This window comes from Odocoileus virginianus, chromosome 7 (assembly GCF_023699985.2).
Source record: "Odocoileus virginianus isolate 20LAN1187 ecotype Illinois chromosome 7, Ovbor_1.2, whole genome shotgun sequence".
Classification (NCBI taxonomy): domain Eukaryota; kingdom Metazoa; phylum Chordata; class Mammalia; order Artiodactyla; family Cervidae; genus Odocoileus; species Odocoileus virginianus.
The window spans coordinates 7,969,394-7,987,553 of NC_069680.1; the positions used below are offsets into that span (position 1 = coordinate 7,969,394).

The 18,160-nt window shown below is 38.6% G+C and overlaps 1 protein-coding gene across 6 annotated transcripts in view; it reads left to right on the top strand.

The window, feature by feature from the left end:
* CFAP58 (cilia and flagella associated protein 58) overlaps positions 1–18,160 on the top strand; it is a 121,700-nt gene that overhangs the window by 41,064 nt on the left and 62,476 nt on the right. For all 6 annotated transcript variants that reach the window (XM_070470137.1, XM_070470138.1, XM_070470139.1 and 3 more), the window contains 3 exons: positions 1,080–1,162; positions 4,981–5,172; positions 17,545–17,706. In XM_070470137.1, the coding sequence (XP_070326238.1) occupies positions 1,080–1,162; positions 4,981–5,172; positions 17,545–17,706 (437 nt within the window). The remainder of the gene's footprint in view (positions 1–1,079; positions 1,163–4,980; positions 5,173–17,544; positions 17,707–18,160) is intronic.

Here is an 18,160-nt window from a genome sequence, read left to right on the forward strand (position 1 = left end):
TAGATGACCAAATGAGCAGGAACTTTCATAAGATTATTGCTTATAATTGCAAAACAAAAAATAAAAAGAAGCAATTTAAATGTTAAGATAAGGATTGGCTTAATAAATTAAACATTTTTATACAGTGAAATATGAAGTCTTTAAACAGTCTGATGTAGATACACATTTATATTATAGAGAGGTATTTATTTATATTGGTTACTTATAAAAGTAAGTTACAAGACTGTATGTGTGTTATGGCTCCCTGTTGGTGTATGTGGTGTATAAATGTATTTGTATACACACATGTATTTGCATAGGAAAATGTCAGGAAAGAGACACATCAAAATCTTAAGTAGATTCCTTTTTTTAAAAATAAATTTGTTTATTTTAATTGAAGGATAATTGCTTTACAGAATTGTGTTGTGTTGGTTTCTGCCAAATATTAACACGAATCAGCCATAGGTATACATATGTCCCCTCCTAGATTCTGATTTTTAAAAAAATTTTCCCTTTAGTTTATTTTTTGGAATTGCTTATTTTCCAATTTCTTCCTGTGTTTCTAATTACTTGTATAATAAAAAATATTTCAAGAGAGCAAGGACTTTTGGGGCTTCCCTAGCATCATAGTGGTAAAGAATCTGCCTTCCAGTGAAGGAGACATGGGTTTGATCCCTGAGTCAGGAAGATCCCCTGGAGAAGGAAGTGGCAACCTACTCTAGTATTCTTGCCTGGGAAATCCTATGTCTGGAGGAGCCTGGAGGGCTACCGTCCATGGGATCACAAAAGAGTCCGACACAACTTAGGGACTAAATAGCTAGGAGTTTTTGTAGTCAGAGAGACCCAACTCCCAACCTTAGCCCTGTCACCTCTTGGCTGCAGACCCTTGGTGTATGGGTCTCTAAGCCTCAGTTTCCATCTCTTTCGTGGGATGGGAAGACTTACCTCACTGAGTTATAATGAAGATCACGTACCACTCAACAGAAAGCAGTTTTATAGCTACAGATAAATATATAAAGCAGTTTTCATGTCACTTTGGCAGATTCTTTCTTGGCAGGCTCTCTTTATATTTATTATTGTTTTTCTCTCTGGTGATTTAGAGGTGGAAGCCTCAAAGAAACAAGCAGAACTTGATAAGAAAGCAATGGATGAGCTTCTGAGAGAAAGGGACATATTGAATAAGGTGCGTTTGTTACAGTAACACTGGTGAATAAATATCTTTCTTTAGTGCTATAATATCTGCCTATAACCGGTTACAGGGGAAAGAAAACTCTGAGCCAAACAAAAGTAGATTAGAACTAATAATAGTGCTCAATTGTGAATTGAAACCACAGTATCACCTGTGAGCACAAAGGGACTTTGAAGAATTATCGTATAAACTAGCAGGAGATTTCAGAGCGTCTTGTGGTTTCTGTTCCCATTGCTGGTGTCTTATTTGGCATCTAAGCAGTTGAACAAGATTTTTGATTTTAATATCTATAATTTGCAATTTTTTGCCAATCCAGAAAATACAAGTGAGTTCTAATAAACTTTAACTTTTAGGTGTTTAAAGGATGGCCGGTTAGCCATTCCAAGAGTCTCTAACCTTTCCTCCATCTTTTCTGGAGTGTTGGAGGCCTTGGTTTCTGCTGCTGGAGCTTACTCCTCCTAGTCTTTGAGCCCAGTATGGTCCAAAGCTGAGGCAGAGGCTGTGGGGAGCTTGAGGCTTAGAAATCATCCAGTCAAGGCAGACCCCGCCCCCACCCCTGTTTCCTCTCCTAGCCCCTTCTAGAGGGTTGCCTCCATTGACAGTCACTCTGAGGAGATTGACTGCATTCAAAGATCCAGAGTACCTGTTCCTGCTCAAGAATTCCCTCCAGGGAGAATGAAGCATGAAGCGATGGGCCAGGTGTAGAGTGGGGAGGCTGCTTCCACAGCAGACAGCCTGTTGGCTTTTGGTCAAGAGAGCTTCATCTTATCAAAGTAGATACAGCCTATATTCATTCATTTCAATTTTTTTATTACTTTAATATTTATTATTTTAATATTTCTTTAGGTTTCCCAGAAATGAATAAATGTTAACGAAGTAGATTATCCTGTAGCTTAGAGCAAACTATTAAGGGAATCTCAGAAAAGAGTAGAAGATTAAGTACCTTTACATGCTGAGCACTCCTTCAGAAAGTCATTAATTTTTTTTTTTGCATAATCCTAGAACTGTGCCTTTATTCTATAAATTTATAAATAACATAAATATATAAATAATATAATATAAATAATATAAATACTATTGTTGGATTTAGATTTAAAAAGATTTTTTGTAACATATACACCATTTAATCCATTTGTATTTTGTATGTTCTGGTAAACCGCCTTTGGATTTTCTGCCACAATAGGACACCTAACACTTTAATTTTACACTTATTTGTTTGATTTGACTACATCAGCTTCGTCTTGAGGGCAGGTACTTTTTAAACTTTTTTTCTTTCCCAGCCATTGCATCCTTAGTGCCTGACAGAGCGCCTGCTCCTTTGCAGGTGTGCAGTCAACCTTTATTGATAATATATCCTTTCCTCACTGACTTGAAATGCCACCTTCATTGAATGAATGAGTGACATAGTTTTGATAGGCAGCAATGTTCATATATTTGGTTCTCTCAGTGTCATGTTGAAGGGACTTTATTTTTCATAGAGCAAATGTTTAATTCAGTATTTGAAAGTAAAGTTGACCTTTTCCATTTTTCTACGGCGTCATCCGACCAAGGTTTCATGTCCTTTTTTTTTTTTTTTTTTAAACCAATTTATATTCCAGTGGTTTTCAGTCCTGACTGCAGGTCTATATTGGTTAGAGATTTGGGAAGGGTTTATGAAGTGCCTCTTGGAACCCAGGGGGCTTTCCAGGTGGCTCAGTGGTAAGGAACCTGCCTGCCAGTGTAGGAGATATGGGTTTGATCCCTGGGTTGGGAGGATCCCCTGGAGAAGGAAATGGCAACCCACTCCAGTATTCTTGCCTGGAAAATCCCGTGGATAGAGGAACCTGGCAGGCTACAGTCCATGAGTTCACAAAGAGTCAGACACGACTTAGCAACTAAACAGCAACATAGAACCTAAGGATGCAGCTGGGCCTCAGGAACGAGGAAAACCTGGCCTTGCACTCTTGGGATGCACAGAAAGCCCTCTCCCTCCACCACTAGACTTCCAGCTGAGTCATAGCTTCATTTCTGTCTTTCAGTGAAATCATCTCTCTTTCTCTCTGTCCCTGTCCAAATGGCAGAAAAAAGCTATCACCAACAAACAGCTCCTGAGTTTACATCTTCTACTGAGTTACAAAAATCTAGAGGCTCTATTTTGGGAGTCGCTGGGTCCATTCAGCTGTGGCTAGAGAAGCAGATGTGCTGTGGTCCATCATGAACATGGCTGCAGAGTTGCACTGTATTAATTCTGTGTTCCAGAGGAACAACCTGACTTCTTGCACAGCCAAACCAAGGCACGTCCGTTGTAGTAGCATCAGAAACCACCAGGGCAGCGTTCCAAAAAAAAGAAAAAAAATGTAGGTGCCAGAGTCTCATCCCAGATCCATGGAATCAGACTCTCTGGAGTTGGGATGTGAGCATCTGTGTGTGTGTGTGTGTGTGTGTGTGTTTTAAACCAGGTTATAATTCTTTTTTAATGTAGTAAAATACACAGAAAACAAAATTTGCCATTAGTGACATTTTGTACATTCACAATGTTGTGTAAAACATCATGAATCTAGTTCTAGAACATTTTCATCACCCAAAAGGAAACCCTGTACCTGTCAGGCAGTCACACCCCACTTTCCCCTCCTCCCATCCTTGGAAGTTACTCATCTGCTTTCTGTTTCTGTGGATTTGACCATTCCGGATATTTATATAACTGGAATCATACCATGTGTGACTTCTTATGTCTGACATCTTTCACTCAGGATAATATTTTCAAGCTTCAACCATGTTGTAGTGTCTACTTCATTCCTTTTTGTGGATGAGTAGTATTCCACTGTATGGATATAGCACATTTTGTTTATTTATTCTTCAGCTGATGAACATTTGGGTTGTTTTCCCCTTTTGGCTTTTATGTATAGTGCTGCTGTGAATGTTCATGTACAAGTTTTTGTTTGGACACCTGTTTCAGTTCTTTTGAGTAGATGGCCAGAAGTGATGTTGTTGGATCATATATTAATTCTGGCTATCTGTATTTTTAATAAGAAGGTTTTTATTTTGTAGTCAAAGCCTGTGATACATGATTAGGTTCAGCTGTTCTAACTTCACAAGTGAAAGGCTAGAGTTGGAATAGAGATTGGCTTTGGGGTCAGCCAGCTTGGGATTCAAATCCTAGCTCTGTCACTCCCCCGTTGTGTGAACTTGTGTGTGCGTACGTGCGTGCTCAGTCATGTCTGTGTCTTCGTGAGCCTATGGACGGTTGCCTACCAGGCTCCTCTGTTCATGGGATTCTCCAGGAAAGAACACCAGAGTGGGTTAACATGCCCTCCTCCAGGGGATGTGCCCAACCCAGGGATCGAACCTGTGTCTCCTGCTCCTCCTATAATGCAGGCAAATTCTTTACTGCTGAGCCACTGCGGAAGCCCATGAACTTTTAGGCAAGTAGCTTATCTTCTTATTCTCAGTTTCCTACCCCTAATATGGGAGCAAAATAGGCCCACTTCCTAGGGGTGTTGTCTCTTAGTGCCTTTTTATGTGTGTTTATTGGAGAAGGAAATGGCAGCCCACTCCAGTGTTCTTGCCTGGAGAATCCCAGGGATGGGGGAGCATGGTGGGCTGCCGTCTATGGGGTTGCACAGAGTCAGACACGACTGAAGTGACTTAGCAGCAGCATGTGTGTTTGTAGTGCTCTGAGCAAAATTAACATAACAAGCTCTTAGAAATCTGTAGAAAATATGATTATTTTTATTCATCTCCCAAACAATGCACCTAATTATTTTAGGATTAAGGCAACAAGTGAATTTAACCAAAAACCCACCAACATTTTTCGGTGCTGTCCTTATTTTCAGAATATGCTTAAGGCGGTCAGTGCAACCCAGAAACAGATAGACCTGGTAAAGCTCCATGAACAAGCCAAGAGGAATCTGGAGGAAGAAATCCAAAACTACAAAGAGGAGGCTCAGAAGCAGAGAAAGATCATCTTTCAACTGGAAAAGGAACGAGATCGGTACATCAATGAAGCCAGTGACCTTACCCAAAAGGTAAGCTAGTTCTCCATGGTATGGGTCGACAATCACTGCATTATTTTTGATTGCCACACGTTGTTGCAAAGACAGATTATTCAGATTGCTGCTTGTGATTCACATGCAGATTTAAGATAGTGGGCAATAAGCTCTGCTAGCAAATCAGCTACTGCCCATTTAGAGCAAACAAATGCTGATTAGATATTTGCAGAATGTAAGTTTGGAGGAACACAATGCATGTGATCAGTCCATCCCTGGCAGGACATGTCTTCCTTGTAAAAGATGGCCCGTGATCTTCATACCCCTGGTTGGAAGCCATTGTAAAACAACATATTCCTCTTGCAACTTGATCATGTAAGAAGCTCCACTAATTGATTTACTGACTCTGAGAGGACTAGTTGTCGTTTCAGGCACTCATGTTCTGTAGCGTGGCTAAGCTTGTTAGCCCCTGTATCCATCAGATTAAGTTGCAGCAAATAACCCTCAGGTCTCAGTCATTTATAGCAACAGAGATCTATGTTTTGTTCACATTAATGACCTTTGAGGGTCAGCCACAGCTCTGCTTCATGTCCTCTTCATTGCAGATGGACTCTGTTGGAATGTGTTGGCCTCTTATAGAGGGAAATCTGTGTAATAGTAAACCTTTGATATGCTCTCAGAGCTTCTGCTCGCAAAGGAAGGGTAAAGGGCCAGTCCACTCATATTTCATTGATCAAAGGAAGTTATGTGATCAATCCTGATATCCTCGGGCAGCAGTGTGATCCTACTAAGGGAGGGGCCCTACCTGGTGAGACAGAGACTATATCTGAACATATAACTGTTGTAACCTCCTATGTCTTCCTTCCTGGCAGTCAGTCTCCCGCCACTCCTGGCTGCCATCGCACTGTCAGAGTTGTTAAAAATTCCAATGAAATCTTATTATTACTCCAAGCCTTACAAACCTCAGTCATCTCTCAGCAACCTGGGGCAGTGCTTCCTAACATTTTTTGCATCACAGCATTGTAGAAAATAGCATGTCTACAGTATGTGGGAATGAGGGGGATGAGCCTGTGCAGGGCTGGAGGGGCTTACCTAGGGATGCTAGCTCCTCAGGTTCCACCTGGCCCACCTGTGAGTACAGCGAATCAGTATTTTGTTACATACCTGTAACCCATGCAAGACACAACAATTCATATATTCTGACTTATGCAACGGAGGCTAAGCTCTCTGTTTTATCTGGAAAGCTCTTTCCTCCCCCTTCTCTGAATGGAAAACTCTTATTCATGCTTCAGTACCCAGATCAAATGCTCATGTCTGGGCTCAAACCTATTTTCACTCCTTAGGCAGAGCTAGTCACTTCCTACTTAATGGGTTTGTTGATGTTTCTGGAGCAGCTCTTACCATCTTCTAGTGTACTTATTTATTTATATCTTTGTTTGTAGTGAGTTCTTGGGAGCAAGGACTTTATCTCATTCTTCTCTTCATTTCCAGCACATAGTAAATGCTGGTAAATAGTAGGCGCCAAAACTGGGTTGAACAAATAGATAGATGATGAGTGATTAAAAAAAAGATTGCTGTCACTGATTTTAATATAGGATTGTGTATTTCTCTCTGTTCCCTTATGAAGGAGAGATACTGGTACCAAGTTTTGCTGGTAACTGTTTTTCACAATTTCTGATGTTTAACTACACAAGGTTACATAATGTCTCACCTAAATAATTTAAGCACGAGTTCTTTTTTTTTTTTTTTCCATTTATTTTTATTAGTTGGAGGCTAATTACTTTACATCATTACAGTAGTTTTTGTTATACATTGAAATGAATTAGCCATGGATTTACATGTATTCCCCATCCCAGTCCCCCCTCCCACCTCCCTCTCCACCCGATCCCTCTGGGTCTTCCCAGTGCACCAGGCCCTAGCACTTGTCTCATGTACCCAACCTGGGCTGGTTATCTGTTTCACCCTAGATGATATACATGTTTCAAAGGCACGAGTTCTTAAAATATTATTTATCAACTACAATTTTTCTCTCTTACTTAACTCCTGACGGCATGTATCAGTTGCTACAGCAACTTGTGTCACCTCTGGACGTCTTATTAAAAACATGTATATCTTTTTGACACCATTTCGTATTTCTTTCTTTACTGTCACACACACACACACACACACACACACACACACACACACCTCATTCCCACAAACAGAAAGCTCCCTTTCATGTTTCCTATTTATAGGAAGTTGAGGAGTAATACCAGGACTGGGGGAAGATGTCATGAAACTGATATTTTCATCTCCTTCTAAAGTGAGTTGTTCCAAGTTTATCCTTTTGACCCCACAATTTCTATTGTAAAAACTGCGTGTATGAAGAATAAGAATGCAAAGATTTTTATAAAAGAGCAGTCTTCAAAATAAATTGTGCAAATTTGCCATGTGCCATTAAAATCACGTGTTTGAAAAATATTTTTTTAATGGGGAACATGGTCACAATATGAATCTGATAAGAACAAAATGCAAAATTATTTATATGGTTTGACCTAAATTTTATCTGTGTGCAGATGAAAAGGATTGGGGTCATTATATCATGGGATGGATAGTGAAAATTAAATGAGATAATGTCAGTAAAGTATTTAGAATGATCTCTGGCACACAGTAAATGCTATGAAACATATCATAAATAAGCAAGTAAATATATTAATTACTTTGTAGATAAACAGCCCAGAATTTTTGTTCAAAGTGGCATTTGAATGTAGCTATTTTCAACTTCTTATTAAATGTCAGTAACAGAGATGAAAAGTTTTAATGGCATCAAACACCAAGATTGACATAAAGCCATGCTAAAATAGAAGAAAAGGGATTGGATGAGAATTTTATATGTGCTGCCGAAGTGAGCATAGGATGAGAATTTTAAAGCCAGTAGAGGTGAACTGAGGAAAATCCACTTGGCCCTCAATTCACAGTTCCTTGAACTTGCTTGCAGTTGGGAAGGGGAGGGGCAGTGGTGAGCAGGAAATTGGAGGAATAGGAGAAGATGAGAGGGTAGGCTGGGCTCTTCTGGGAGACAGGACCAGTTCCCGGGCAGGAATGACTGAGGAAGTGCTAAGCATGGGACCTCCGATGGTCAAGTTTAAGTTCTTTACTGTGCTCTGTATCTGCAACCTTCGGTGACAATCTGCATCAACCCTGTGGCTGGACTGTGCTTTCTGGGGGCAGGGACAGAGTGAAGAGGGATGTGGGATGTGAGGTAACACACTGAGAAAAGGAACCATATGTGCCAGAGAAAAGTGCCAATCTAGAATCTGGAATTCTATTGAAATAGGAAATCAAAGCCACAGTGAATAGGAGAAATATAATTCCTTTAAGAATTCTTGGAGATACTAGGTGTCATGTTGGGCTTCCTAGCACACAAAATGAAGATGATAGATGTTCTGTTGTTGTGGTTAAGAACAGTGTGACCCCGGTAGGACAGAGAACTATCATCTGGGTTATAAGTCCAAGATGACATTACCTCTAAGACAAAACAAAGATGAAACAGAAAGGAAGTGATGGATAAAATAAGCAACAGTTGTAAAGAGACTAAAACACATGCAAACCCCAAACCAACCCAAAGCAAGCAATGGTAGATTTAAAATCCACATTGAAGTTAGTAACTTAGTAAAGAACAGAACTGATGTGGAAAATGGAATCAGTGAAGTGGAGTGCAAACTTGAGTAGTTCTCTTAGAGTGTTCAGTTCAATTCGTCACTCAGTTGTGTCCGACTCTTTGTGACCCCATGGACTGCAGCACGCCAGGCTTTCCTGTCCATCACCGACTCCTGGAGCTTGCTCAAACTCATGTCCATTGAGTTGGTAATACTATCCAACCATCTCATCCTCTGTTGTCCCCTTCTCTTCCTGCCTTCAGTCTTTCCCAGCATCAGGGTCTTTTCAAATGAGTCAGTTCTTTGCATCAGGTGGCCAAAGTATTGGAGCTTCAGCTTTAGCATCAATCCTTCCAATGAACACTCAGGACTGATTTCCTTTAGGATGGAATGGTTGGATCTCCTTGCAGTCCAAGGGACTCTCAAGAGTCTTCTCCAACATCACAGTTCAAAAGCATCAGTTCTTCAGTGCTCAGCTTTCTTTATGGTCCAACTTTCACATCCATACATGACTACTGGGAAAACCATAGCTTTGACTAGATGGACCTTTGTTGGCCAAGTAATGTCTCTGCTTTTTAATATGCTGTCTAGGTTGGTCATAGCTTTCCTTCCAAGGTTTTCTTCATATTCCTAGAATAGAGGTGGAAACAAAAGACAAAAATGATCAAAGAGAGGATAAGAGATAAGGACAGGGAATAAAAAGTATCCTATGGGTTGCTGGTCTCTGATGGAGGAACTGAGCCCCAAATCAAAGATGTAACAGAAAATATTTTCTGGAGATGAAGAAAGAACTTTACATGCAGATTAAGCATGTTTCTGGCAAAATCAGTGACAGGAGAAATCTCATAGACTTGCTCTGGGAGAAAGTCGTGTGTGTGTATGTTGTTTAACCCACAATGATAAAGAAAAGTACTCTCTGAGAGTTAGGCAAGAAGAAAAAGCTGAAGTCTAGTTCCTTTTTTTTTTTTTAAACAGGAAAAAGAGTAGAAGGTAATGGATCAACAGGTGAAAACTAGTTATTTCTGAGTAGTAGGGATACAGATCGTTTTTAATTTGCCTCTATGTGCTTTTTGTGTTCTTCAAATTTTCTGAAATGAATATATATTACTTTAGTATCCTGATCCAAAAAACCTTGCCCTTCAGTCAAGGACCAATAAAACCTTACAAGAGCTTTATTTAAAATGTTTTCTAATCCATCTGTACTTGGTTCCCCTCTCTGGCAGGTGAAGAAATCTGATGTTATTACCGTATCTGCATTTCCGAGTGTGCCTCATGCCATTTACAAGTTCCTTGAGGGCAAGTCTTGAGCTCTTTATGTTACTTATTCATTAAATAGGTATTCAAATATATTTTGAAAGGGTGAGTGGAAAGCATAATTAGACAATTGAATCAACTAGTCAAAGACTTATTTTTAGGTACCTATATTAAATTCTTCTTCAGTAATCTGTTTATCCCATGAGGTCACAAAGTGGCCATGACTGAGTGACTAAACTTTCTTAAACTTATGGGTCTGCTCACCTTTAAATTCTTTTGAAATAGGTTGCCATGATGGACAATGTTATCTGAATTATCGTTGGCAGTTTTAGCTGTGAGTGACTTCTGGCCTGATCTCCTCTTCCTTCTGGGCTGCAAAAACAGTGTCAACATTTGCTTTCTGATTCTTTTTATTTAGAAGGGAAAAAAAAGGTGAAATCTAAGCTGCTGAAAGCCCTACATTACATTTTATTAATTTAACTTGGCATTTGCAAATGAGAAAGAAGATCCCTTTTTGTGCCAGAATTGGATGGCTCAGAATCCCAAGCCTTTCCTTATGTGTTTGTCTCAGTCAACATGTGCCATGATGTTAATGCATAATAAACCACCACCAGGTCTCACCGGCATGCAAAAACAAGCACTTATTTCTCACTCACACACCTGCAGTTGACAAGGGCCAGCTGATCTGGGCCAAGCTTGCCTGGGCTTGGCCTGAGGCTGTGGGTTGGCTCCAGATTTGCTGTGTGCTTCTTATCCTCCAGGATATGCACACTGTTCTCATGGAGAATGGAAGGAATGCAAAGGACAGACCCAACCACGCAAGCACAGTTCATGGGTCTCTGCTTGCCTAATGTTCTCTGACATCCCATCAGCTGTGGCAAGTCACATGTCCAGGCCCATCCTCAACAGCAAGGGCAAGTAGACTCCTCCCATAGAGGTGATGGGAGCAAATATTCATGGAGCCATGACACGCTACTACAGTATTTCAGCACTTATTCTTTATAGTTGGACGTTTTTTTCTTTTATTATTGGAGTATAATTTCTTTGCTATGTTGTGTTAGTTTCGCTTACAACAAAGTGAGTCAGCTATATGTGTATATATCCCTCCTTCTTGAGCCTCCCCCTACCCCATCCCATCTCTCTAGGTCATCACTAAACTGAGCTCCTTGGGCTATATAGCAGCTTCCCAGTAGATATTTTACAAAGTATATATTCAGCACTTTTTATCTTCATGATTTTTCCTCTGGTGCAGTATAAATTTTATTATTCAGCTAAATTGAGAGGCACCAAGAGTGGCATTATAAGTTGTGGTGGTTTAGTTGCTAAGTTGTGTCCAATTCTTGTGACCCTGTGGACTGTAGCCCGCCAGGCTCCTCTGTCCATAGGATTTTCCAGGCAAGAATACTGGAGTGGGTTGCCATTTTCTTCTCCGGGGGATCTTCCTGACCCGGGGATCGAACCCAGATCTCCTGCACTGCAGGCAGATTCTTTACCAACTGAGCTACTAGAGAAGCCCAATTATAAGTTATGGTCCACCATATTTACTCTTTTCTAGACTTATAAATTTTAGATAAGATCATTCCTAGTTAATGATTAAAACTGGGGAACATTCTGCATATTATGCCTTTGGCTCATTTTAGGACCCTCTTCTTTTTCGTTCTAAATATTAAACTTCTAGCTATCCCCTCCCAGTCTTCTTATATACTGGAAAGCATTTTTCACAATGAATTCCTACCAATAAGTTTCTTAGCTCCCTGCTTATTTGCCTTATAACAATGTCAAGCAAAGCTCTTATAGACAGAGGTTCCAAGAAATGAATAATAATGTGCTTTCAAGGATTTAGAAGTGAGGATAGCAAAAGTTGATCAAGGAAATATCATTCACTGAATAGGTACTTCATAATAAAATGAAGTTTCTGTTTCTTCAATATTAATTTGATTTTTTTTTATACAGAGCATCTTTAATAGGGTAGAACTCTGGAGAGAGCCTTCAAGGGGACATACACAAATTATAAGCTTTTCATGTTATAATGAAATAAGTGTACTATGGATTACTCTTTTCCTGGAGGAGAACAGAATTTGATCCATAGAAAAAAACCAAGTTGGTTTTTTAAGTGCTAATATTATATAATATCACATAATGTTAAACATACCATGATAGTCTATTAACATTTATTAAATGATTAAATTATGATATGCCTGGTACTTATATTATGGCATAAATATAATTTTTCTCACTTTTATCCTCACTATAGCCCTCCTAGGCAGATATTATAGCCTTCATTTGTAGCATAACATGTTATTAAAAACAGATAGAAAAATAGATATGCTTCCCTGAATTTGAGATAGAGGATAAAATAAGAAAGCAAGACAAATAGAGAAGACTTAAAATTTCACATGACTGGGCACAAAGTTTTTTTTTTGAGAGTGAGTTTTCCAGTTTTATTATGGAAGTAAAGGCATTGTCAGCATTCAAATCATTGACACCAAGTCAGAAAAACTTACTTTAAAAGTTTATTGTACTGATATTTCATCAATTGCAAGTTAAAAGATTCCAAATTCAGTGACCTACTTTCTCTTCCTGTCTTAGTACATATGGTGTTTTGACTATGGCTGCAGATTTCCTGCACACGTTATTGATTTTTATCTCACTATTATTTCTATCGGCAGGTTGCTTTAACAAAAAAAGAAAAGGTAGTAGGTTATAAACAGAGACTGTACCCTCATAGTGCACTGTAAGCATTTTCTGGTCTCCTCTGAAGTAGGCCTCCACATGCTAGGCTTTCCAACCCTCTGGCTGTAATAAAACTCTATATTTGGATGTGATTTATCTCAGAGTTGGTTTGAGGTATCTAAAGTATAATCAATTAATTAAGCTCCAGACCCATAGCTTGCATTCTGCATTCTCTGCCTTTGAAACTGGGAACATTTTGCTGATGAAGGGTTTTGTGTCTACCTGATACTCCGCACATTTTATGAATTTTCAGGATTTGAACCTCTATGTGACATCGGTTTGAATGATTTCCCTCAAAACAAATTGAGTCCCAACACTTAGAACTATATTGCTTTGTGAATTGTCTTTTCCCTTTGCTTCTATACTTTAAAAATTTTTGCTGTCATTTAAACAAAATAACCTTTGATCTCTTTGGTATCATGATGGGTTCCTGCTACGCCCAGCTTCAAGAACTTTGTGTTAGACTTTGTGTACTGTTGTTTGCAAAAGGATGAACCCGGCTAACTGGGTGCCCCAGAAAGAAATGCCCTTGGTTATGTCTTTTCTCTGGAGCATTATTCTGTCTGTGCAAAGGATTATTCTTGCTGTAATATTTCTCAAAGTGATTGAACAAGCAATTTTTTTCTTTTTCTCTGATGTGCTGCTTGATATTCTGAATGCTGATGATGCTGTTCAAAGTATTTTCAATCTATTCATTTCACTGACCCCAACGAAGGTGGTCATGTCCATAGAAAGGCTACATTTGGGGCTAAGGTAGTGTCTTTCTTTAAAAAAATCAAACAAGTAACAGATCCAGGAATGGATATCTTATTTAGGTTTCCCATTTGTTCCTAACTTAAACATTTTAGTTGCTAGTGCTGGTACCTTAAAAGGCCACCTGCTACTCATTTTCAAGGATTCTAAAGGGACAGATCAAAGAGACGATGGAAGAAGGAGTGAAATGTCTTCATTTCAGATCTACCTGCATGCCTCTTCTTCCTTCAAGCCCCTTAACCAACAATGCAAGCCATTCATCACTGAGTCTGTGTATATTCTTAGCTTGGGCCATTTTCTTTCCATACAAAGTGGGTGATGGAAATTAATAAAAATAAAACAGCAAAATAATATAAAATACTTTTTACAAGGACTTCCCTAGTGTCCAGTGGCTAAGACTCCATGCTCCCAATGAAGGGGACCTGGGCTTGATCCCTAGCCAAGGAACTAGATCCCACATGCTGCAAATAAAAGATCTTGCATGCTACAACTAAAGAAGCCACATGCTGCCTTCAACATTGAGGATCCCACGTGCTGCAACTAAGACCTGGTGCAGCATTCATTCACGAATGAATGAATGAATATAAAAAAATACTTTGTGCAACTCTGGTTGCATAAATGTAAAAGATTGGTTGAAATAGATATTTTTCTTGAAAATATGTACACACATCAAGGCTTGACTCAAGGAGAAGTAGAAACCATAGAAAGATTAATAACCATGGAAGCCACCAAAACATCTGAGAGAGCAATAGCTCCAGTGTTGTCACTGGGGGCCTAATTATTTTAGAATTGAGTTCCTTCAGACTTTTAAGAATCAGATAATTCCCAGGCTATGTAAATTCCTTTTCTGTGTGTATGATTTAGAAAAATGTATTATGTATTCTTGGGGGTAAATTTTTTTTCTGTTGGAATTTATTTCATTTTTTTATTAATTTATTTTTTATTGGAGGATAATTGCTTTACAGTGTATGTGTTGGTCTTGGAGGCAGTATTGATTGGCATTACTTTACTGACCTAACCCATGCCTTCTGCTGTGATACTGAACAAAAACTCCAGGCCTTGGAGAAAGCTTGGGGATGAATGAGTCCTTGGGTGGGATGATCTAGGAACAAGAAGGAAGAGGTAGTTCTCACAAATTATGTAAATACCAAATATTAACTTCTTAGATAAGATGTGTATGGCCACCCTATTACCCTCCCAGTGTTTAATTCTCTCATAATACCCTGTGCATATCTCAGATTATTGGTTGTATCCATTCCTTGATTATCATTTTACAGTGGAGTTACTCACTAGAAGTGAATTTGAGGGTAGGGAATGTATCTTATTTTTCTCTACATCACTGGTGCTTTTATAGTGCCTGCCATAGATGGGTCCTCAATGCATGTTCAATGAGTGAATGAATGAGTAGGCGAGTGGTTGAATGAATTAACAAAAGGGTATTCAGCTCACTTTATGAAACTAGCAGAAATCTTGATATTAAAATAGAACCAAAAAGAAAACTATAGACTTAAGTCACTTATGAATATGTATGTAGCATCCTAAATGAAATTCTAGCAAACCAAATTCAACAGTACGTTAAAAGGAATCATTCAGTATGACCAAAGAGGGTTTATCCTGAAACCACAAGGATAGTTTTCTATTAAGAAAACTGTTGCTAGTGGTATGAAAATGTAAAATGTACAGTCATTTTTGAAAGCAATCTAGCAGTGTCTATTAAAGTTAAAAATATATATGTCTTTTGAGCCACATACTTCTCTTCTGGGAATCCATCCCAACAGAAGTAAAAGAACAAGTACATAAGAACACATGTATAAAATGTTTATTGTAGCATGTTTCAGACTGGCAAAAAAACGGAAGCCAAGTGAATGCCCATCAGAGGGGAGGGGTTCACCTACACCGAGGACATTATGTCCCTTTTAAAGAGAATGAATTAGAGCTACTCTACCATATTCCCACAAAGTATAAAAAGCAAGGTGCATAAACATATATGAGGATCCCACTTTGCTGAAAAGTAAAGACCAAATTCAGAAAGCAAAAGGAAAACAAACCCCTGTACCTGTATATTCATTAGTTGGCTAGCTGTGAACTACATTACTTCTTTTGACTTCAGTTTCCTTATTTGTAAAATTGGGATATGATAATGCACATCTATGAGGATTTTTGTGAAGATTAAATGAGTTAATACCTGTAAAATCCTCAGTATATAGAAAGTACCTGAGAAATATTAGCTATTATTATGATAAAGACATTAGTAGACCTAAATAGAATATGCAGAATTCAAAGAAAAATATGGAAGAACACATACTGGATCATTAACCTGGTTTCTTTCTATGTCAATGAGGGACTGATGTGGGTGGAAGGGAGAAGAAGGTTCAAATAAATAAGGAAAAGAAAATAAATGTTTATTTCCCATTTATGCACTTATTCAGAATTACGGCATATGGGACTATGAATAAAGAAATAAAATCAGAATACTTGTAAAAGAAGACATTTGTTACTAAGTATATCAGATCAATAGAACCGATAGGGCAGTGCAAAATAATATATGCTAAAAAGACATTTTTTAAGATTTGACTCCATCCTTCCTTAAATATAAATCTAAGAAAACTTTGAAAGATATTGGATTTCACTAGTGGCTCAAATGGTAAAGAATCTGCCTGCAATGCAGGAGACCTGGGTTCAGTCCCTGAATTGGGAAGATCCCTCTGGAGAAGAGAATGGCAACCCACTCCAGTAACATTGCCTGGAGAATTCCATGGACAGAAGAGCCTGGTCCATGGGGTCGCAAAGAGTTGGACGCGACTGACACTTCTTTCACTATTTAAAGATATAAAGGGAAATATGTTAGACACCAGCCATCATTAACTCTGTTGGGGAAACTTTAGAAGACGATTTCTTAGAATATATTTTCTGGAATACTAATTCTATAAGTAGAGTAAAAGGATTCGCTACTGCAATGACTGGGGATTGGGAACATGATGCTCACAGGTATCTGAAACCTGAATCATAATATCAGCATGACAAAGAGCTAAGTCCTTTCTGACCTTTAGGTTCTAGGTAAATCTCTTCTTTCTAGGAAGCTTCCCTGGCCGTGTTACTTCAAGTGCATTCCCTTCCTTCTTTCTCTGTCATGTTTCTCTGTTTATTTCCTTCAACTGCAGTCATTAATTAAGAGAATTCCACTGAAATGCAGTGAAATATTCTTAAGAATTTTCTCCTTGTGTGTTCTGGATGTTGTTAAAGCATAAGCTAAATTCATTCAACCAGTTTTCCTTGCAAAATTTTTTTTCTTAAGGAATTTTAGAAGTTTGTTCTTAGAAAATCAATTTCCATGGTCATTGCAGCTAAGAGTCATGATGATGTCATTTCTACTGTGTGGATTGCTTGTCGAGAAGCATTGGCTCACGGTGGAATTTTGGGCCTCGGTTTTCCATACTTGCAAAAAAGAGGCAGCTGCTTCTGCATCTCATCTTGCCTCAAAGTGTTTTGCACACAGTAGAATACCTTTTTATGAAGTCTTTTGGGTTTCCCTGATGGGAGTGAGTTTGACATTGGTAGACAGCGTTATGATTGCTATCAATGTCAGAGGTCACTTTTCTTTATTGTGGTTAACCTTATAAAGCCACAACTGTGGCCCAACAGCTAATCTATCTCTTACCATTCCTAGTGCTTTGTGTTAAGATCTGTTTAAGCTTGTGCTTTTTTTTATTCCTTTCCTTTTTTGGTGGTTGGGGTGGGCAAGAGAGGTTTTCAGAATTGAAAGAATTTCTTTTTTTCGTTTCTGTTTTGTGATCACAAAATAACTGTGCTAAGCCTTCATGCTTGAGCAGAACGGTGCTGTAGATAAAGTATATGTTTGCCCCTAATCAGCTGGGCTGAACTTCTGTGTTGTACCGCAGTGATTATAGCCACAGTCAGATTTTCTGATTGCTGGCATTTCTGCTTGCTACCCTGAGATGCAAAATCTGTTTGTCCTGAACCAATAACCACAGATGGGCTATTTAACCATCTTTATTACTTCTTTCTTCTCCAGGTCCTCATGAACATGGAAGACATAAAAGTTCGTGAAATGCAGATTTTTGACTATAGGAAAAAAATTGCTGAATCAGAGACTAAATTAAAACAGCAACAGAACCTGTATGAAGCTGTGAGGTCAGACAGGAATCTGTATAGTAAAAATCTGGTTGAGGCTCAGGTAAAGAAGATATTTATGTCTTTACATTTTGCTCTCTTCCCATGTTGGGTTTAAAGCAGTTTCTGTTATTCTAATAGCAGAATTTACAGTAGATTGAGAAAGAAATTGAGGAATTATCCTGAAAGAGAAGATCAGTTTATGCAGAACTGTCAGATTGTTTGAAATGGAAATGACACAACTTGATCAGATGTGAAGATCGTGGCCCTGGTTTTAATTATTATATAGAATTGCATTCTCTGTTTCTCATTTTTAAAACTGCTAATAGCTATTATGACTCAGAGGGGAGCAGCATACTCTTGTCATTTAAGTGCAGAGTTTTGCTTTGTAATTTTTTAGTTAAAAATGTTTGTTGTGATTCCAATTTGTCTCTTATACAGCGAGGAGTGAAGTGTGTGCATGTGTGTATGTGTATGGCATGTTCATTATGTGTTTTTACATCTATCTCATGAGAATA